This window comes from Salvia hispanica, chromosome 3 (genome assembly GCF_029641045.1).
Source record: "Salvia hispanica isolate PSC_SH4W2 chromosome 3, Shi_PSC_v1, whole genome shotgun sequence".
NCBI classification, from domain to species: domain Eukaryota; kingdom Viridiplantae; phylum Streptophyta; class Magnoliopsida; order Lamiales; family Lamiaceae; genus Salvia; species Salvia hispanica.
Genome location: NC_142694.1, coordinates 4,558,897 through 4,580,249, shown reverse-complemented (window position 1 = coordinate 4,580,249; position 21,353 = coordinate 4,558,897). Strand labels below are relative to the sequence as shown.

At 34.8% G+C, this 21,353-nt stretch overlaps 3 protein-coding genes across 3 annotated transcripts; 2 read left to right on the top strand and 1 right to left on the bottom strand.

Moving 5' to 3' along the window:
• Window positions 1–71: 71 nt before the first annotated feature.
• Window positions 72–1,992, top strand: LOC125214824 (uncharacterized). Its single transcript, XM_048115989.2, has 3 exons — window positions 72–222; window positions 825–1,123; window positions 1,596–1,992. The coding sequence occupies exons 2-3, from the start codon at window positions 853–855 to the stop codon at window positions 1,826–1,828; spliced, it is 504 nt and encodes a 167-aa protein (XP_047971946.2). The 5' UTR covers window positions 72–222; window positions 825–852; the 3' UTR covers window positions 1,829–1,992.
• Window positions 1,993–4,616: 2,624 nt separating this feature from the next.
• ABCE2 (RNAse l inhibitor protein 2) lies at window positions 4,617–8,886 on the top strand. The gene is made up of 12 exons (XM_048114648.2): window positions 4,617–4,661; window positions 4,776–4,887; window positions 5,487–5,572; window positions 5,663–5,760; window positions 5,833–5,950; window positions 6,038–6,127; window positions 6,449–6,753; window positions 6,830–7,025; window positions 7,106–7,291; window positions 7,379–7,648; window positions 8,099–8,344; window positions 8,423–8,886. The coding sequence occupies exons 2-12, from the start codon at window positions 4,782–4,784 to the stop codon at window positions 8,540–8,542; spliced, it is 1,821 nt and encodes a 606-aa protein (XP_047970605.1). The 5' UTR covers window positions 4,617–4,661; window positions 4,776–4,781; the 3' UTR covers window positions 8,543–8,886.
• Window positions 8,887–9,511: 625 nt separating this feature from the next.
• On the bottom strand, window positions 9,512–15,446 carry LOC125210627 (arabinosyltransferase XEG113-like). The gene is made up of 13 exons (XM_048110166.2): window positions 15,068–15,446; window positions 13,782–14,078; window positions 13,493–13,698; window positions 12,919–13,024; window positions 12,185–12,441; window positions 11,891–12,026; window positions 11,561–11,655; window positions 11,403–11,456; window positions 11,016–11,129; window positions 10,692–10,790; window positions 10,501–10,620; window positions 10,150–10,236; window positions 9,512–10,070 (listed from the first exon to the last, which is right to left on the bottom strand). Exons 1-13 carry the CDS (start codon window positions 15,243–15,245, stop codon window positions 9,903–9,905), a joined length of 1,917 nt encoding a protein of 638 aa, XP_047966123.2. The 5' UTR covers window positions 15,246–15,446; the 3' UTR covers window positions 9,512–9,902.
• Between the last annotated feature and the right edge of the window lie 5,907 nt (window positions 15,447–21,353).

Sequence of the window (21,353 nt, the reverse complement as noted above, 5' to 3'; positions counted from 1 at the left end):
ATTTCAAAAATAGAAAGTAGACCAAATAGCCACGTGTCAGTGCGAAGAAATATCTATAAGAACACGTCATGGACGCGTATAAGCAACGCGGAGAATCGAATTTAATTTACCATCAAATTCGAAAGGTTGTTATTTCCTTGCTATAAACATCCGCAAATCTGCGCACATCCGTTCTTCTTCTCACATTCAATTCTACCGCACGCTTTTTGTGATATTTTGAAGGTGATCTCTCAATCTCTATATATATAGCTTTACTATTTTTTTTTTGTACCGTGTTTCTGTGTAATACGTGAAAGGTTTGTATATGGATCCGATTTGCTGCGGTTGTGATCAGTTTGTGCAATTTATACGTTTGTTTTGTTTGGTTGATCTATTGATATTGATTGTTATTTTGGTAGAAATTCATGCATTTTTTTGTGAATTTTATGATTTCGTAAAATTGGTTAACTGACTAAAATCTTTTTAAATTAAGAGAAATCGAATGAAACTGTTTTTTGATTCAGAAATTCAGCAGTTTTGCAGTGCATGTTGTTCCTTTTTTTCATATTTAAATATTAGTATGTTTGATTTTGTTTGTGGAAACTGGAAATGTTGTTAGTTTATGAGGAATCATTGACTATGCTTTATTATATTCATAAAGCGCTTGAGGTTAGGAGATTGATTTTAGTTGAGATGTAGGTATCCTTGTTTTAGAAGCATTACCTTGTGCCTTTTAGTTGCATTCGTGAGTTATATATACTATTAAATGTAGTACTCCATCTTATAAATATAATAATCTATAACACATGCTCAGTTGCTCATCATCCTATTTTAATTTATTTCAGTTGATTGCAACAAGTAAGATTAGACAAAATGGGAGGTGGAAAGGACAAACATGATGAATCTGACTCATCTGACAAAGGGCTCTTCTCTGGTCACGGCCATTATCCGCCTGGATACCCACCGGGGCAGTACCCACCCGCACCTGGAGGCTACCCTCCACAGGGCGGCTATCCTCCAGCAGGATATCCTCCACACCAAGGTTATCCCCCGGCTGGATACCCCCCTCAACAAGGCTACCCGCCAGCTGGATACCCCCCTCAAGGCTACCCGCCAGCGGGTTATCCTGGTCAACATCACTCAGGTGCTGTACCTCGATTTTTGTATCCCAATGCCTGTGTTGTGCTGAATGACAGAGTGGTTGAGCATCTTATGTATTGTATTGTGTTCATTTAGAGGGTGGCATAGGTGCATCTTCACGTGATAACTGTGGTTACCTTGTTTCATAAATAGTCTCGTTTCGTCTTCTGGTTTAACGGATGTGACCAGGGTTGAGCTTGGAAGCTCTTAGTTTTGTGAAATCTAAATGTTTGATAACTGTCGGGTTGAAATTGAATATGATATGCACATTTGAGACGGACATTGCACCCAAAATTGGGTATGCTATCACCATATTTGTGGAATGATTATCTTTTTAGAATGCCAATCTCACTAGTCCTTTATTCCATCTGAACTGCATTCAACCATCCGACTTTGTGTTCTCCATATAAGTTCTATGTGCTATATCGATATAGATTCAGTATGTAGAGGAATCTCACAAAGGTTTCCCCTTTCAGGAGGAGTTGGAGGACTGATAGCCGGAGGTGCTGCTGCTGCCGCTGCTGCCTACGGTGCCTCTCATATGGCACATGGAGCACACGGACATGGAGGCTATGGAGCTTATGGTCATGGCATGATGGGTGGTGGTCATTATGGCCATGGGAAGATGAAGCATGGCAAGTTCAAGCATGGTAAGTTCGGGAAGCACGGGAAGCACAAGGGCAAAGGCATGTTCAAGAAGTGGAAGTAATCATCCCTCCTTGACATTGAAACTATGATATATATACATATGAATCAGCCGTAATGACTCTGTAATTTCCTTTTTCTTTTTTATCAACCTATAGCTAGCTCGGCCTGATGGCATTAGAGCTAGTGCTCCTATTTCTTAATATTTAGTGTGACTTTACCTCCAAACTTGTTGCTTGATCTAATACGGATACCACTCATGTTTCTAACCACGGTGGGTATTTGATTGTTTATGATATGAGTATGATGTGGTATCTTAAAGTCAGATGTTTTGGTGATATATTGTTGGTGGAATGTTGGAAGTTTTGTTTTTTAACTTCTTTTCGTTCAAAGATGTTGCTGTGTGTTCCTTTCTTCTCTTCTTGAAATCATGATTTCATTGTTTTTTTTTTTCAAATTGTTATGCAATAACATATAGTACGACTGTCTTTTATCTTTGGTTAAAGCAACTTAGAATTGCTGACAGTTAATTGTGGACGCTGTGTATAAGCTGGACATTTAATCAATTACTCACAAGTCACAACCATACTACTCACAAGCCAAACATTTTGGCATAATACGAAACACCCACGACCCATTTATCACAGATGAGGCCACACTTCAGTCACATCACTTATTTTTAATTCATTATTTAACTATATAAATATTAAAAAATTATGATATCTATGAAATTAAATTAAATTACTGCAAAGTAAACAATTACTGTGCATCATAAAAAATTTCAAACCTGCATAATTAAAATTTGAGAATTACTGAGAATTACTACATGATTTAAATTCAAAAATACATCATTAAAATTGGAATTGAAATAAAATGCTACTACTACTTACACAATTAAAGTACTAAAAGTGAAAAAGATCTTCATTGTTTGAAGGGATGTGTTCACATCTCTTCGATGAGATCGAATTGGAGTTTGTCATTTCTACTCGTCGACTTCGATATGTGGGAATTCATCTAGAGCATCAGATGTCGAGCTAGAGTCGGCCTCGTCATCTATGACGCTAGTTGCCTCTTCTCTTCATATTGGATTACATCGGATATGTTTGATTTATAATGTGTACAAGCAAAACCTTCATGATCTTTAAACGTGTGCATTCACCCTTTTGCTTAGCCTCCCACTTTGAGCAAAATAATTTTTTCATTTTCAATGCATGTAATGGATGTTTTTTTTATCATTTCTAAGAATTTGTGACCCCTCTTACATATATTCATCAAATGCTGTGTGTCTTTGTCCCGTCAACATTCTCAGGTATGAATCGCAGAATGTTTCGATGACCTTGTGACTAAACCATTTTAGCCACTCTCATCGCGTTTGTATTTGTGATTTGCATGTTTACCTTGAATTGTTTTGGATGTCACTGTGATCATTATATTGTCACTGTACTATATCGTTAAAACCCCTCTCGCTGATGAATTACTATCGGAGAAATGTGATTTGCGGATTCAAAATCACTTAGAAAATACATGTGCACCTCATCATGCTTGCCGGAGAAATATTGTTCAACTCGCCGTCTTGGGATAGTTTCAAGCTCTTTCGTGCACATATATGTTAGGTATACGGAGTTCGGCTGATATTGGATGTTGACTTTTTGGATAATGGTATTGGACTTTCAAAATTTTAGAATTTTGGAGTAATATTTTAATGCAATTTCAGATTTCCAGATTGGATCAGATTCATTTCTCATTAAATTAGACTGGTCAAAAAATTAAATCAAAAACACGAATGTTCTCCCCACATTTGTTCGAGGCCAAAGCCTCCACGTTGCTGAGTGTTCTTACAAAAGACCGTCAATTTTTGTAGTAAATTTTTAAAAGGTGAATAATTTTGCTATTCGGTTATCATGGGTTGTATTAACCCCTATTAATTACGTTACCCCCATTTGTTACGTTTACATTGTGTTAATTAATATACTCCTATACAAGGACAACTATAAATTACCAAAGGTCAATGATTTATTCAAGTGTGATTATTATTACTATCAGTATCACACCCCGTGCACCGGTTCAATTGATTTTCGATTTGCATTAATTTAAAACTGCGAATTCACATATACAGAATGAAAAAACAATATTATTATTTCAAGTTCTAAAATCACAAATTTATACAATAGCAATTTATTGTATAAATAAAAACTCATATAATCAAATAAGTTTATAAACTAAAAATTACACACAAATCACAAACACATATCAATAAAAATTCGACACTTCACAATAATAGTACATGAAGAAAAGGAGAAAAAAATCACACAATTAAGCTCGGCACTTCAAAACGTACATCATTGCCACCATAAGGACCTGCAAGGAAAACAACATAAACAACCATTGATGATCAACCATTAAGAGTAGCAGTATTAAAAGAAAAAGCTCTTTATAATTTACGACTATATAAATCCCAAAGTTAATAGGTTAGTGGAAAAATGTCAATGAATGTCATTAGTGGATAGTTAATCATTTAGGTTATATAACACGTATTAAAATTTAATAATATAATAAATATATTATAAAAATCTTTTTTATATTAATAACGACATTCATATAATTATTCCCAAAATATAGTAAGTTTATTATAAAAATTATTTTATATTAATAATGATTCATGTAATTATTCTCAAAACTTTCCAATTATATATAGATAGATTAAAAAGCATTTGGTTTATAGTTGAAATTAGTAGCAAATTAAAATAAAGTGAATAAGTCGAAAAATAAAAAAAGAGTACTAAAAGAGAAATCCTTTCTTTTGTTTATTCCCTCTTTGGAACCCTAGCACCGCTTATCTTTCTTCTGCGTGTGTCTTCCAACAGCCATCCTCTCTCTCTCCCGAATCTCGCAGCCAGGTGATGCCTTTACTTTTTCCTATGCCAACTCATTCACGCATACGCATCTGTATAATATCTTCCGATCAACTGAATTGAATCAAGCTTAAATTTCTCTTGATTTTGATTTGTTAGAGAGAGATGTCGGATCAGAAATTGACGCGTATCGCTATTGTGAGCTCCGACAAGTGCAAGCCTAAGAAATGTCGCCAGGAGTGCAAAAAAAGTTGCCCTGTTGTCAAAACAGGTAAAACCCCCTAATTCCTGGATACTATCTTCTTCGGCATGATTATATGGCACTGGTTCTAATTGTTTCAGCTTAATTTGTTAATTTTGTGATCTGAATTGGTATTTATGTCATATGGTTAATTTTCGAGCGGTGGATGCTAATTGCATTTGAGAATTTGCATCTGAAGTATTAATTGGTCATAAGATGATAACCCTAAACCCTAAGTGATGTACTTTTTGCGTTCTTATCTGAGAGGTAGGCGTGAATTGGGGCTTTTTATAATAAGAACTTGTTCACTGCTCAGTTCAATCAAACACGTTCTGAAAATTTGGATGAAGTATGGTTGTGAATCATAATACTTGATTACGGCATGGCTTAGTCTTACCATGGAACCAATTTGCACCATTTTTTGTTAATAATATCAGCAACGAATGAATTTCTTGTTCCCACTTGTAGAGTCAAATGCTAAAACATTATATTTAGCCTTTCATGGATCCTGTTTACCAAACTGAGCTACGTTCTATATTGATTTACTGATGATCCCATCATATTGATTTTTAATTTATTTTGTGTTTGGGATTTTGTAAATTTTTATATATGCTGCTGTGTCCATCCAGGTAAACTTTGCATAGAAGTGACTCCTGCATCCAAGATAGCTTTCATCTCAGAGGAGTTGTGTATTGGATGTGGTATTTGTGTGAAGGTTTGTCAAGCAGGATAGAAATGAAATACAAGTTTGTTTGTTGAATTGGATGTAGAGTTGTCACCTTACTTGTTCTGCATGCTCTTCCAGAAATGTCCATTTGAAGCAATCCAGATTATTAACCTACCAAAAGACTTGGACAAGGATACAACCCATCGTTATGGTCCTAACACCTTTAAGTTGCATAGGTTGGTTCAAGAGCAGTTTCATAAGCAACTTACTTGTTCTGTTACTTTCTAACTTTGCGAACATTATTGCAGATTACCTGTACCGAGACCCGGGCAAGTTCTGGGCCTGGTGGGAACTAATGGCATTGGAAAATCTACTGCGCTTAAAGTTTTGGCTGGGAAGTTGAAACCTAACTTGGGACGCTTTAAAGTAACTTTCTCTAGCAATTCAACTACCTTTGAATTTTCTTTTGGATATGAACATGACATTTTCTCTCCCACTCTATATTTTTTGCAGAATCCTCCTGATTGGCAGGAAATATTGACTTATTTTAGAGGATCTGAGCTGCAAAATTACTTCACCCGAATTCTTGAAGATAATTTAAAGGTGTTAGCTTTGATTAAAGATGTTTCTAGAATGCTTGAATAGTTTCGGCTTCTTAATTCGTATTCGTTCTTGCAATTCATATACTTAGTGTTCAATGTTAGGATATATATACATTGACTAGGGTTCTTCTGAGTGTTGGAGGTTTTTTATGTGTTATATAGGATTTGGTCTAGAGGGAAGCACTTTTGTTATCATATGCTTGTATATGAAATTATATTAATCTTCATTTTTTTTCAACAATTGCTATTTTCAATGTCTTTTAGTTTGTTCTAGTTAATTGATCTGTCTCATCTCATCTTGCTGTGATGCATTTAATCTCAGGCAATCATCAAGCCCCAGTACGTCGATCACATCCCTAAAGCTGTTCAAGGCAACGTTGGACAAGTTCTTTCTCAGAAAGATGAGAGAGATATGAAACAAGAACTTGCTGCTGACCTTGAGTTGATTCAGGTTATGGACCGCAATGTGGGAGATTTATCTGGTGGAGAGCTTCAGAGGTTTGCCATAGCTGTTGTTGCTGTGCAGAATGCAGAAATTTATATGTTTGATGAACCATCAAGTTATCTTGATGTTAAACAAAGACTCAAAGCTGCCCAAGTTGTCAGATCCCTGCTTCGACCTAATAGGTCAGTGGTATTCATTTTTTCTGTTAACTGTATGAAATTTATATGCATGGTTATGACTTATCTTCTTTGTTTTCAGCTATGTGATTGTGGTAGAGCATGATCTTAGTGTGCTCGATTATTTGTCGGACTTCATATGCTGTCTTTATGGGAGACCTGGTGTATATGGGGTGGTTACTCTTCCATTCTCTGTTAGAGAAGGAATTAATATTTTCCTAGCTGGATTTGTGCCAACTGAAAATCTTAGGTTTAGAGATGAATCTCTTACATTTAAGGTAATTCCTATTTTATTGCTTCTAACATGTTTTTGGGCAACTCAGACGCCAATTTCCATAAAACGTACTTCTCCTTGCAGGTTGCAGAGACTCCACAAGAAAGTGCTGAAGAAATTGAAACGTATGCAAGATACAAGTATCCAACCATGACTAAGACTCAGGGAAACTTCAGGCTCAAGGTTGTGGAGGGTGAATTCACTGATTCACAAATTATTGTGATGCTTGGAGAAAATGGAACAGGAAAGACAACCTTCATACGGATGCTGGTACATTTGTTGTATAGTTTTTTTACTTTAAAAAAACATGTTAATTTTGTTTGTATATGCTGAAACTGTTGTCCTCCCAAATGTTAGGCTGGCCTTCTGAAACCTGATTCTGTAGAAGGATCTGATGTGGAAATTCCTGAGTTCAATGTCTCTTACAAGCCACAGAAAATCAGTCCTAAATTTCAGAATACTGTGAGAATGCTGTTGCATTCAAAAATTCGTGATTCATACATGCATCCACAGTTTGTATCAGACGTGATGAAACCTCTATTGATTGAACAATTGATGGATCAAGAGGTTGTGAATCTTTCTGGTGGAGAATTACAGAGAGTCGCCCTCACTCTTTGTCTTGGAAAGGTGAGGTCCCTTCATATGATTGTCATCCATATTCTTGTTATGTATTGCTTGAGACCTAAATTTGTTCTTTATCATCATTTTATAAGTTCGGTTTTTTTGGTGGTGGCTTCAGTTTCAACTTTGGAATTTCACTTTTTTCCCATGATTATTTTCTCGAACCGGGGAGTTCATTGTGCATATGTTCCTATGTTGGATGAATGAATTTGGCTCTCCCCTTGTGGTTGGTGCTTTTTTATCTCATAGCAATGATTTCTTGAAAAGGATTTGGATTGTTGCTTAATGATTTTTACCACACAATTGTGTTCACACTTACGATAAGATAGAAATCAATAATGCTAAAATGGTAATATACATTAATAATTTGTTGGTTTTCCCTTTGAATATTCGATGTATCCTTTTTTGGTGTTTTGCTTCTCATTTATACTTCTTTGTTTTGGTGTGTGGCTGCAGCCAGCCGATATATATTTGATAGATGAACCAAGTGCATATCTCGACTCAGAGCAGCGTATTGTTGCTTCAAAAGTCATAAAGAGATTCATACTCCATGCGAAGAAGACTGCATTTGTAGTGGAGCATGATTTCATCATGGCAACATACCTTGCTGATAGGGTGATTGTGTATGAAGGAAAGCCATCCATTGATTGTGTTGCCAATTCACCTCAATCACTTTTGACTGGAATGAACCTGTTCTTATCTGTAAGCCATGTCTATTTTTTCAATTTTTCTTCAATAATGGTTAACCGCTCATCTGCATTAACCATTTTTTATGTGTAGCACCTGGATATAACGTTCAGAAGAGACCCCACGAATTTCCGGCCTAGAATCAACAAACTGGAGTCGACTAAGGATCGGGAGCAGAAGGCCGCTGGATCTTATTATTATTTGGATGACTAACTTGCAGCCATATGCTCCCCGGTTACCACATTTCCTTGCACCTGGATGTCAACAGAATGTTGTGGTTCTCAAAGCTGAAGATGAGTATGGTGCATCTTGTGGTTCTCAAAGTTGATGAGGTCGGAGGTTGTTTTTGCAGTGACGTGATCGAATGCTTATTGGACAACAGTGCTGGCTGGGTCCCCAGCTAGTTTTTTTTTTTGTTCAAAAGTTTCAGATTATGAGAGAGTTGTAACTGAGTATTTGCCTTCTGTTTTTTTTTTTGGTGTTAAGCACACATCGACCAATATATCTGTACCCTATTTACTCATTTTTGTTTTATGGACGAAAATTATTGGTTACAAGTTACTCTTCATTAAGAATGACACCGGTTAGTTTCTTGATCTGTATATCATGTATCACACCCCTCAGCTCCCTGCACGCCTGCAGTGTTGCCTTCCTAGCGTCTTGATGAAATGATGAGTCTCACAGAGCTTCCCGGACTTCCCGAGCATATCCACAACACACATGGTGCCCGACTGCTGGTGCCGATAACAAAGCAACGACAATGATGATGCCAACTCTCTCATTACTTTCTGAACAAAATACGCAATGTAATACTATACATATAGGGAGGGTTCGGTTCGCAAGATTGTATCCCGGATTAAATATGTAGTGTGTTTGGTTCAAGAGATTTAATCTCACAATTCAATCATAGATGGATAATCATGGGATAATTAGTCATAGCTAACCCCCTATGACTAAAAATCTAAAATAATCTCGCAACTCAATCCTAGATTGTATCTTGGTAGTATTATTTTATCTAGGAAACCGAACACAACCATAGTACTTTCTAGTTGATAATGCATTAATGCAAAACTTCCATAAACCCCCTCATTACTTTCCTAAGAAAATACATGTAATTACACTTAGTGGCTGATTAGTGATAATGCATTAACTTAAAACTTCATAAAACTGGCTGACAATGCATAAACTTAAAAAAACTTCATAAAACTTCTCTTTCTCTGCAACAACTCTCTCTTCATCAAAAGTCAAAACTAACAAAAAATACAATGACATGTCCGCTTGAGCTCCCAATTATTTGCATAGCTACATTTTAGCCCAACAATTTTCTGAATAAAATAATATAGTTGTTCTAAGATACAGGTTACAGAAAGAGCTTAACACTAACCCGGGAAGAGGAGAAAACAAGAAAGAGAAGAACAAAAGGAAAAGGAAACCCGTGTCATCTCTATGTATAGATTTTCATAGCTGTGTATATGCATACCCCATCAAACCTTGAATGATTGGGGATTGCAACATTCAGATGCTTTCTTCTTTTCCCCAAATTTGCAATATAATATTACAAAAATGACAAGCCTCAAAGTGGGGGGTGATCCTCTTCTGGAGTCTGGGGAGGTTTTGCCTTCCAACCAGGCTTTTCATCCCAATACGCGTCGTAGTATATGTGGCCCGGACTGTGATCTCCCACACAACACCAAATGCCTGTGTACCGCTTCATACGCCTCCTGAATCTTTCTTCCGTCTCCTGTTCGAACGAAATATGAGTTTCGGTGTCCATGCAAGAATGACAAGTAATAGAAAATAGGTTGAGAGGAATGGCATGCCTTGTCACTGAATCCTACGAAGGCTTCATGCATTGATGAGAACTGAATGACTTTGATATCCTTCAATGGTGAAAATATGGTCTTGAACTGTAGGTAGGAACAAAGTAAAATTTTAAACTTTGGTACAAGTAACAAGATGGAGTGGGAGTTCAATGGCAGAAAAAAGTTAAATATTAAATTGTACTAATAATATGAATATTTTCAAGTAGGTTCCCAAAACTAATCCCAATGCTTCAAAATGTAGAAATGGTACAAAGCTGATATTCCAATCATGCCATTTGAGCACCTACATGATGGGAATATTAAGGAAACAAGATCGATATAAATGAGACTAGTCAAAATCCGAGTTACCGTTTCCTCTGTACTTCGCTTAGGGAACTTGAGGATTCCAGCTGGATTTGTGCTGTTTGAAACACTACAACCAGGCGATCCTTCTTGACAGAGATGCACATCAAGCCATGAATCTTTCACCTGTATAAAAGATGGGGATGTCAGTAAAGCACAGAGTGTACATTGTTCTGTTCTAAGTTGGAAGCATTAACCTCTTGCGGCATATATGGATTTTCTAAGAAAGAATACTCTCTAATATTAATATCCGGTCCAAATTCCTCCACTGGGAGGTCTTTTAACATTATATTAACCTGCATTAAAAATTCAAGGAAATTGTTTCATCAGGCACATGATATAATTCATTAACAGACTACTCTAAATCACTAAGGTATATTGCATTAATAGACATTGTTTTTCTAACAAAATATATACTATATGCTTCCCTATTAGAAAGAAGAACATGCATTATTTTACTAATATCTTGGTTGCATATCATTGTTAACAGCATAAAATTGGAGAGAGGTGACCAGTAATACCTCAAACACATGGTCCAAAGGACAAATGAATGGTTGCCTAGTCAAGGTGCCTGGCAAAATCCCTGGATGTCCAAACCACAGCCTATCCAACCTGCACCATAGTGGAGGCATTACCTAAAATCAAAATAAGAACAAAGATCACAAGATGAACTCCGAAACATGTGCGAGTAAACTGATGTAACATATGCTATCCAGATAGATATATCGGTTACTACTGAAGGTCATTACTACTGCAGTCACAGTAAAAATGAGGAATCCTATGTCAGTTCTGTTACTAATATGGAAGTCCTTAAGTTTTGAATGACCAGTCAAAATAATACGATATGAGTATAAAACAAAAGATAATGGTGGGCAGTGGTTAAAAAATTCAGTAGACCACGTTCTTACCAATGTGCGACCCAACAATGAAGCAATGGCAAGAGCAGTTCGTATCTGCTTTATCTGAAAGTCAGGGACAACTGTAGTAAATACAGGCGCAAAATCCTACTATAATTGACAGTTAAAAATAATACTACTAATGAACTGAAAATTCTATGAGCACTTACTTGGTAATTGACAAGAGCAAAGTGAGAGTCAATGTTATGCTCTCCATCTAACATCAAGTTCTTTGGAATTTGAGGTTTAAATGTCAAAAATCCTCCTGCAATGATGTCCAAAGAATCAGAAATAGATTATGCTGGGTAAGCTAAAAGCTGCTCAATGTTGCCAGTACTCCTGCATCCTAATATTTTAATATTCCCCTTCCCTTATTTATCGTTCCCCTCTCCAGGACACCAAAAGTTACAACTAATGTTTAAGTTATACCTTTTGGGGGCCAAAACAGGTAGGTCAAAGTATAATGACAAAAATGGGAAGGGAATGAAAAGAATAATAACCTGGGGTATCATAATACTCCGGTGGATCATAGAAAACCTTAGCTTCACGTAACCGATGGCGTTTTCCTTCAGTACCACCATACTGGAATGTGGTGTGCACAGCATATGGCTCTAGTCTAAGTTGTTCATATAGGGCCTGACAAGTATAGGAAAATCCATTAGAATGCCATACATGTAGAATTTTCACCGCCAGACTTGCAAAATCATTTCTCTGCAGGACTTTCTTATCTCTTTTTACTGTTAAGTCAGACTAATTAAAGTTTGATTTGTAACTAAGCATACAAACTAAGCCACCTGGACGAAGTAAGTATGTCCACTACAAAATATACTTGCTGGAAGAAGGCCTAGCTTAAGCTCTCCATCGTAAGCATATACAAGTCCACTATCTTCATCAACAGATGGGCCCAGCTGCTTGCGAACAATCTCATTGAAACCGTTTTGATCCCATATCTTATCATCTGCTATAAGCATTTCCTTCCATTCTTTTGCTAACTTTTTCGAGGAAGGAGTTGGCCTCCAGTGAAAAATTCCTATGTTGTAGGCTGCCCCAGCTGTTCGCAGGAAAAGTAAAAAATAACAAAAAACAAATATCGTGTGAGGGTTCACGGAAGAGTAAATTTGAAATGTATTTAAACACATCTAAGATGAAGGAATTTTGTAGATTAAGCCCATTGACTGGCGAAGAATTCTATCTGTTTTCAGAAGCTATCTTATGATTCTTGAACAACCAAATCGTACAAAGTAATCAATCCTCTATTCAGTAAAGGTCCTATTTTTCCCCCAAGATTCCAATAAGTTTTTCGATGACTGTCACAACATTCTTTATAAAACAGGGGAAACATAATATTAAAACAAAGTTGGCCCAGTATAATTTTAAAAAAGACTAACCAAACACCTCAATCGATAAAAAGTAGAATATACATAATTGTATTGGCACAATGTTCTGACTGATGTCGAGGAAGAAGTTCTATTCACTTTAAAAAAGAGAAAGCAGTAAGCGACACAAAATTCATACTTGGACGTGTTACCTAGTCTCCAGTCATCCAATCGATCATCTACTACTGTTGGTGCAACTTGATCAGTAGAAGTCAGCACGTCTGCTTCAGGAAAACGCGCAAGATAAGGAAGCGGGTTCTGTTCAAAACAATTTATAGTTGTTAAAAGATATGAAGACAGCAACTTTATTCCTCTACTTTGTTTGCAATGAGTAGCTTAAATAAAAAGGGGGACTTGTAAGGGGAATTAGAACGAAAAAAATTTGAGTAAGCTCCATATTTGAATTCAATGTTTATCTAGAAAAATAATTTGACTTATCAACTTGATATATATTTTGAGGACACCTAAAGATTCAATTTTTAAAACCTCAACCGCTAGTGGCATGAGCACCGAGTCATGCATACAAAACATAGCTATGCCTAGCACCCATGCAAACATATATATGACAGATGTAAGCATATTCACCCTGTGCCTCTGCCCATTTGGATACAAACAGAACGACAGTTCTCTTCAAAACCCAAAGAAGTATCCACAGCAGAAGAATGTGACAAAAAGGATTATAGGAACAAACAGAAAGACATTTACCGATAGGTGTTTAAGAATTACCTTTAACCAGACCATGTCAGTATCGCACATCAGTAACTCAAAGCCGAAAGGTAAGAAAGAATCTATCAGAATAACCTTCTCTCTACCCATCTTATGAAATGTTGGAGAGCCCCATCCAACATCAACTGTGCTCATATGACTACCCATATCAAAAACTGGAACACCCTTCCAGTAAAGAGCCTCCAACAATTTTATGTCCATTGCCCCTGACAAAAGGTTATCACTTGATTATTTTATTATATCAATTGAGTGGCACAATGTAATGTTTCTCCATCCATAGCATACGTACCAACAAGAAGGTTGTCGACCCCCATATCTGATAAGGATTTAACCCAACTCAGAATGAAATCCATGAATGCGAAATTACCAAATGTCACAATTATAACATTATCCTTCACCCTTTTCCCGACCAGTTCCTTGGTCAATTTAAAAGTCTCCAAAGGTGGCATTTTTGAACCAGGAGCAGGAACCTTCCAAATAGGCTGCAGAGATTCTTTTCTATGTTCAGAGGTGTTATTCAGAGTCACACCAGCCACTACGTGAATGGAAGAATCAGATACCGGGTGTAAGGATATTGAATGTGATTCTGCCATGCAGGGAGGGAAATTAACATTTGTTAATACACCAGTTACATATGATACCACCAAGATAAAATATTGAAGCTTGTCATAAAATAGCAATTAAGAGGGTACTAATTAGTTATGCACTTAGCCTTGTTATCATGACAGGAAAAAAAGTCGTTATTCCTCTATTATTTCCAGGGTTATCATGACAGGAAAAAAAGTCGTTATTCCTCTATTATTTCCAGGGAGAAAAGGAACATGATTATCAAATAAGAGTATGACTGAAGGTAGTCCAATAAGCAGGATCATTCTAAAAATTCTCATTTAGGCCAGGTGAAAAGATGAAGAGGTCACAGTTACACACAATTTGGAAACTTGTGGATATAGGAACAATGAAATTGGTAAAAGGAGAACACAATTCTATGTTTAGAACATCCAATGAATCGAGCAGTCGTTAACTTAAGCCTAATTTTCCATGAACTTGATGTCACTTATCATTTTAGTGCACTCTGCACATTAAAATCAATCACATCCAACGACACTGATTATAAAATTAATCTAGAAGAGTCATGCCTAGATTGAGATCGTAGTCGAGCTTAATGAGTAGTACAATGGAAGGAGCGCTGATTTTAAGATCAATCTTAAACATATCATCCAAAATACATTCAGCCATAGAGAAGTGCTTTTTACCTAACTTATAGTCAACTGAATTGTTAGTTGTTAACTAAATAAACTAAGAAACCATTACCAAAGTGTATGTGCTTCCCCAGGCAGATGCAGCAAGAGGTCAAACATTCAATTATCGAGTAAAACATACTAAACGTAAAAACAAAGACTCATTAAATCAAAATCTCCGAAAATCAACAACATCCAAACTAAACTCCAAGCTACATTAAATTATACAGAGAAACCACACAAGCCTCCAACTGAGCTACGTACGTTTAACTACGAAAACACAGATTTTTTGGTTACACATTTAAAAAAAAAAAAAAAACTGAGAAAGTAGACTGACCAGTGGCGTTGTCGCCGGACACAATCCAGGAGGAGGAAGATATGGAGTTGGAGCCGGAGAAAACTGCGGAGAAGACATAAAATGAAGAAACTAATAATCCGATAATGACGGTGGCGTAGATCGTGAGGAACAATGGCCTGGAAGTCGCCACCTCCTTAAATGGATTGCTCCAACCCATTCAATCCCTCCGGTATAAAACAAATTACGAAGAAATTGGAAGTCTAGGCATCAATGGAATCGCATTTCAAGTTACTTTTCCGTTTCGATCATGCTTCTCAACTGAATCTGATCACCCAATTCCAAACGTCAGTTGAATTTTCAACCTTCAGCAGGAAAGAGAGAGAGAGAGAGGTTTTAGCTGTGATTTGCAGATTGCAATATCATTTTATACATTTTTTTTAATTAAAAGTGCAAAATCGAGATTAGTATTTTTTTAGTACTAGTTTTTTTATTTTAAAATAATTAGTATATGGTCTGATTAAACAACAAACTCGTAATTATTAGTGTAAATTCAACTCAAACCTAACATATTGAAAATTAAATAAATATATATGGAGTATATAGTAAAATAGACTATTGAATCTAAAATCATTAGTAGGGAACAGAATCTGAATTAATGCGTAAAGTCAATAAGACAGGGCTAAAATCGTCCCAACTGCAAAACATTGCCTGGCCCACTAAAAGTCAACAGCCACCGTAATGTCCAAGTCTGTCAATTAAAATTGCCTAATTAAATTAATTGATTTGTTACAAGTAATTTAAAAAATAAGTAATACTAGTAGTCGGACGTGGAAATGGACCAAGTCATTAGGTGATTTAGATTTTTATTAGCATTGTGCAGGACGGATAAATAATTGTGGATAGGTATATGTGTTAAATAATATTTAAAATCGGATCTGACCATTGGGATCTCGAATTATGAATAATTTTTTATATAAATATCTTACAAATATGGATTTTGAGTAATATGACTCGTAGATGCGTAGCACTATTTGTTTTCACTTCAAATTTGAATTATATGCTTCCTATAGTTGAGAAAAGTACATTGAAATTAGAGAGTGGATTAGATGAACCATGTGATGTAGGTCATTGAAAAGAATCACTAAATTTTAATCTTCTCCATTAGTTCTTGTCTTCTTCATTAGTCGACCTATAGATGGAAGCACGTTCTTAAATATTTTAATAATACACTTTATTTTCTTCTAATTTACATTGTTTTTTTCTTTTGGTTGAGCTCAATTTAATGAAAATGATATTCCTTAGTTTATGTCAATAACTGAATTCTTGTGACTCTTGATCACAAGATAGTTAGTAAATACTAGTACTAACGTGCTTGTTGGCTTGTCGAGATAACCCAAGATTATATTCTAATACGTAGCTCGGTTCGTAACTAAAATGCAACCCAACATTTTATTTAATCTTTATCTAGGCATTCACTTTTTTTAACACTGTTTCCTTATAGTTTAGGCGTATAATACTCACTATTTACAAAAAAACACCACCTTAAGTTCTTAACTTTCTACTTGTATCATTTTATTAAATTTTATTGAACACTTTTTTGGGAGTGTTGTTTGATTCTCTTTTGCTACTTGGTACTGTCACAAAACTTAAATATATGTTGGCCTAAGAGTAAGCTGGGCTGAAATAGTTTGAGACATTGTTCATCATTATGACAATACTGAAATTTTACTACTAATAGAAATTATGATTATATGTCTCAGCATCACATCATATCAAGCGGGCTAGCCCGCTTGATATCTAGCCAGTTTTATTGAGCTTTTTCGGGCTTGGTCTATAAATATTCGATCACAACTCTCTTTATCGATCTATTAAGGTCAACTCATTTACTTCTAGTTGGATTAACATTTGAGTGATTCCATCTGAATTAGATCAAGAATGCAAAATTATATCTTTCTATATTTAGTAATAAGGTAATTTCACAGCACCTTCCTCACATTAATTAAACTTTAATGGGCCTTACTCAAATTTCAGTTCCGCAGCCTGGCGTCAGAAGCCCACAAATATATAATGCTAGCATAAATATTTTGCGTTGGGCTTGAGCAATAAAGCTTGATCGATTAAATAGATTTCAATTTACATTACATTTGACACCTTCAATGTAGAACGTTTTTTATTATTTAATCATCCTTCAATTTTTTTTGAACATTTAGTTATAACTCAATATATTTTAAACAGTAATCAATCAATCCAAATACAACACCAAATAATTTAAATAATCCGATCCTACTTTATCCACACATATTATTTTTTATTTATGCCATCCACCAAAATCAAACGCGGCCTAGTATTAAGCTCAATAAGAAATATTGTGGGCACAAGTTCGTGTAGACTAATTAATATGTTGACATTATTCATATAGAACAACTTTTCGACATAAATTGACAAGAAATATTGCTATATAAAATGTCCAACCATGCAATGGTATCATGGACTATTGGCGGAATTCAAAATTGTTTATAGTACATCGATCGACTCAATAAATTAAGTCAGAGTTATAAAAAATGTTGAAGTTATAATATAAATAAACTATGGGTGTCCACCATCCTATATACTCGAAAACTACATATTATGTTCCTATTTAAGCAATAACAGTACTTAATTCATATAGTAATGGTTTTAGGCTTTTAGGATAAGACTGCTAGAATAATTGCTAAACCAAATGAGATCAACTTGATCTTACAGTAATTAATTAATATTGAACTTTATATAGGGGATTAACTAGGCTGTTGGCAATGGCATAAGATATCGAATAGTATATTTGTAAATTTTTATAGATCTACTTGTGCCACTTGCAGAAATTCACATTTGATGGGTCTAGCTAGTCTACTAACTATAACTAATCAATACATTGACTTCATCCCCAGTCAATTTTAATAGTAGCCCATTTGACTCAGAAATTAAATTATAGTCTTATTCCATTTCCTGGGTCGGGATTGGACTTGAGTTTGAAATTTGTCATAATTGAATTGCGTTTCCAACCAATGAATTTAGCTTAACTTAACTAAATTTCCTCAACTTTACTTTAGCAGTGCTCTATAGCATAACTTAACTAAATTTCCTCAACTTTACTTTCATCATTATTTAGTGAATTGCGGTAAAAAAAAAAAAAATAATAATCAGTGGAAGTAGTTAAGTTAATTAGGAATTAAATGACTTTAACTTTCTTTAAATAAGAAATGACTCAAGATAGTTGGGACATGAGAAATGGTAATTTCTCAAATTTAAATCTTTCGTGCATGTGCACATAACTTGTCGCCGCCATCAGTAAGTTTTGTCGTCGAACAATATAATTCAAACTATTGAGGAGCTTCAGGTCTTCAAGCGTAAATGCTGACCAAGTTATTTAGGTATAAGATACTGAAAAACAAAATTGATAATATGGGAGTATAAGACGGTTGATATGTGTAAAAGTATTTGAACATTGGAATTTAGTGTATTACTCTTTCTATCCCCTTAACATCATCAGACATCCTATAAAAAACTTTTTATTGCCATATTTCAAAATGTTATCTTATTAATTATGGAATAATGATACATTTACTCCTCAAATCCTTGTTAAACAAATTATCTGCCAACAGATTACTCTACTTTAACCCCAAAAAGTTTCAGAAATTTGTCTTATATACTGTCTAGCCCTTAATTAGGAGTATAATTTTAAAACACACAACAACTTTGCATGTTGATCCAAATTTAAACACGAGATTATAAATAATAGTACTCCTACATTTTATATTCATTTACACCCCTTTGATCTGGGAATGGGACATTCATAGTTGGATCCTAATAATTTATTCGTACGATGTGCTATATATATACTCCAAAATTTAAATAAAATTTTACTCCAAAATTGATATAAACAACAACAGCAGCAGCAGTGTCATGTCACAGATTAATTAATCGCTAATCACGCCAACTGGCTTTGATTAATTTAATTAATCACATCTTAACTCCTGCTGCCTCGGTTCAATGCTCCTCCATGCCATTATTTTAATTAATTATTTATTCTTTCTTTACAAAAGGCACCAAAAAATAATAAAATAATCACTTTCCACGTCAGCAGCATTTCTGGTATGTACGTATAACGTACATGCACGCGTACGTTAGTTCATGCACGTGTCTAAAGTTCCATAGATTCTGCCTATTTTGTTTTATTATATACACTAATTAATTACTGTTAATCACAGAGGTTAATTAAAGTGGTAATTTTTAATTAATTGAGATTGCAATCTGTAAAGTCGAAAAATGACTTGGAATGAAAGCGACCCTTACTACTTAAGAGAAAGAAGATGGGATTATACTATACATTTGGTTTTCCGATAATTAGGAAAGGGAATAAGCCAAAAATGGAAATGGGGTTTCCCTAATTATGATATTTGAAGAGTCAAGATCTTTTTGGTAATTTGGTGATTAGTGATTAATTAATTAAGGGAACAAGTTGTCGCTACGTAGCAAATTAAATAGTGGTCTTATCCCAAAAACTAAAAACAACTCTTGCGGCTAATCTATGGACAGGTTTCTAATTAAACTCAATTATGAAACATATAATATTCAACACTTGTCATTGGATTTGATCACATCATCACAAAGTGGTTTTGGAGTGGCTTCCACCCCACAACTTGCAACAAACTTATAATATAATTAATTTAATTAGGAAATTGATTGTGAGGTGGGAAGGATTTTCACTTGTATATTCATTCAAAATTAACCACTCATTTTTGCCTCTTCTGATGCCACCAAATATATATTCTTTTTGTCTTTGCCTCATTAAAATTAGATGTATGTTGGAAGCTTGTTCAAACGATAGTAGATAAACATTGTATACTTAACTTTTTTAAAATCGGGATGAGCTAAAAATAGTGGTTTAAAGTGTATATATGGAGTCGGAGTTACTATTAGGAATAGGTTAATAAATGTGTATATCATATTTATTACTATTAATTAATGAACATTCATCGATCAAGTTCATTCGGGATTTTATCACTAAATGTAAAAGTTATGCGCAAAAATGATGAGCTACAATAGCCAATACTCATGACCACTAGTCCGCATCTGTTGATGCAATGTGCTGAGACCGGGTCTAAGTTTGTATCTATTTTATTGTCAAAACTCTGTCTTCGCTTCTTTAAGTTCATCGGACCTCGTTTTAATTATCTGTCGTGCTACTATATATAAGACGAAATCATTTTAACTTCTAAGATGACAACCGATATCGTATCTCATCTTGAGGAAAGTGGTCTTCCGTGATTCAACAGTTTATTACGTTTTGTTTTCATGCATTCCTTTTTTTTTTGGTCTTGAGTTGTGTTACGTCTGACAAGTTCTTGCATCCGAAGCTAAAAATGTCTAGACTTTTCCAACTAAGCTTTAGCAAAAATGATCCTCTTTTACTTAATTTTTTGGTATAAATCATGATAATGTGCATAACTATTGGTCAAATTCATGATAGTGTTAATTTTCTTCTATTTGTCCATCCTTTCATGTCCCCCTCCAATGACCGGATTATCATTATTATTATGAAATTCAGGTACAATATACTTACCCATACTGTTCACCAAATATCTCTCTTTAAATATTGATATAATTTTATCATTAAAAAATAAAGGGAGAAGGCAAACTATATCAAAAAAGGGGGTTTAATTCTTGCCTGGTTTTGTAGGGGACCTGGTTTTGGGTCGCACATAGTATTAGTATTATACATGATGTGTTGTATATATAATAAGCATGTCAATTAATGCTTTAAATGTAGATCGACAATTAATCTATATAATGCGACTTTTTCGTTTGTAGGTCTCATCTAAATATATATATAAGCAACCATAGTTTGACTTCGACATGATCACCTTATTTTTTCATTTTTTCTTCTTCTTTTAATTGCTTGAATTTGGTCATTAATTTTCATTTCGTACACATGCATGTTTTGACTTTATATGAAATATGGTATATAAAAGATAGTACTCCTTTAAAAGGAAATACACACATCAAATGATTTTTCATGTGAATGTAATTGAAGGTCCAAATTGGGAGTATATTAAGATAAAATAAAGAATAATGTAGTGGTATTATATAAACTACTTCTTGCTCGTTCGTTTGGTTTGAATAAAAAAATACCAAAAACAAAGAGAAAATTGCTATTTTTTACATTTTTGTTAGTTTGTAGCCCATCTTCTCCACCAAAAAGATTTGCCAAAACAAATACCAGCCTGAAATCCAGAACCTAATTAATTAAAGAAGCAAGTAGTTTTAGTGGAACATTACTTATATTTCT

Excerpts from the sequence above, each read along its gene's own strand:
- LOC125214824 (XM_048115989.2), top strand. The coding sequence starts at position 853 with ATGGGAGGTGGAAAGGACAAACATGATGAATCTGACTCATCTGACAAA. Across the intron at positions 1,124-1,595 it reads TCCTGGTCAACATCACTCAG|GAGGAGTTGGAGGACTGATA; the intron begins GTGCTGTACCTC and ends TTCCCCTTTCAG.
- ABCE2 (XM_048114648.2), top strand. The coding sequence starts at position 4,782 with ATGTCGGATCAGAAATTGACGCGTATCGCTATTGTGAGCTCCGACAAG. Across the intron at positions 7,026-7,105 it reads ATGAATCTCTTACATTTAAG|GTTGCAGAGACTCCACAAGA; the intron begins GTAATTCCTATT and ends TTCTCCTTGCAG. Across the intron at positions 7,292-7,378 it reads CAACCTTCATACGGATGCTG|GCTGGCCTTCTGAAACCTGA; the intron begins GTACATTTGTTG and ends CCCAAATGTTAG.
- LOC125210627 (XM_048110166.2), bottom strand. The coding sequence starts at position 15,245 with ATGGGTTGGAGCAATCCATTTAAGGAGGTGGCGACTTCCAGGCCATTG. Across the intron at positions 11,457-11,560 it reads TTGCTCTTGTCAATTACCAA|ATAAAGCAGATACGAACTGC; the intron begins GTAAGTGCTCAT and ends CCTGACTTTCAG. Across the intron at positions 10,071-10,149 it reads TCGTAGGATTCAGTGACAAG|GAGACGGAAGAAAGATTCAG; the intron begins GCATGCCATTCC and ends TCGTTCGAACAG.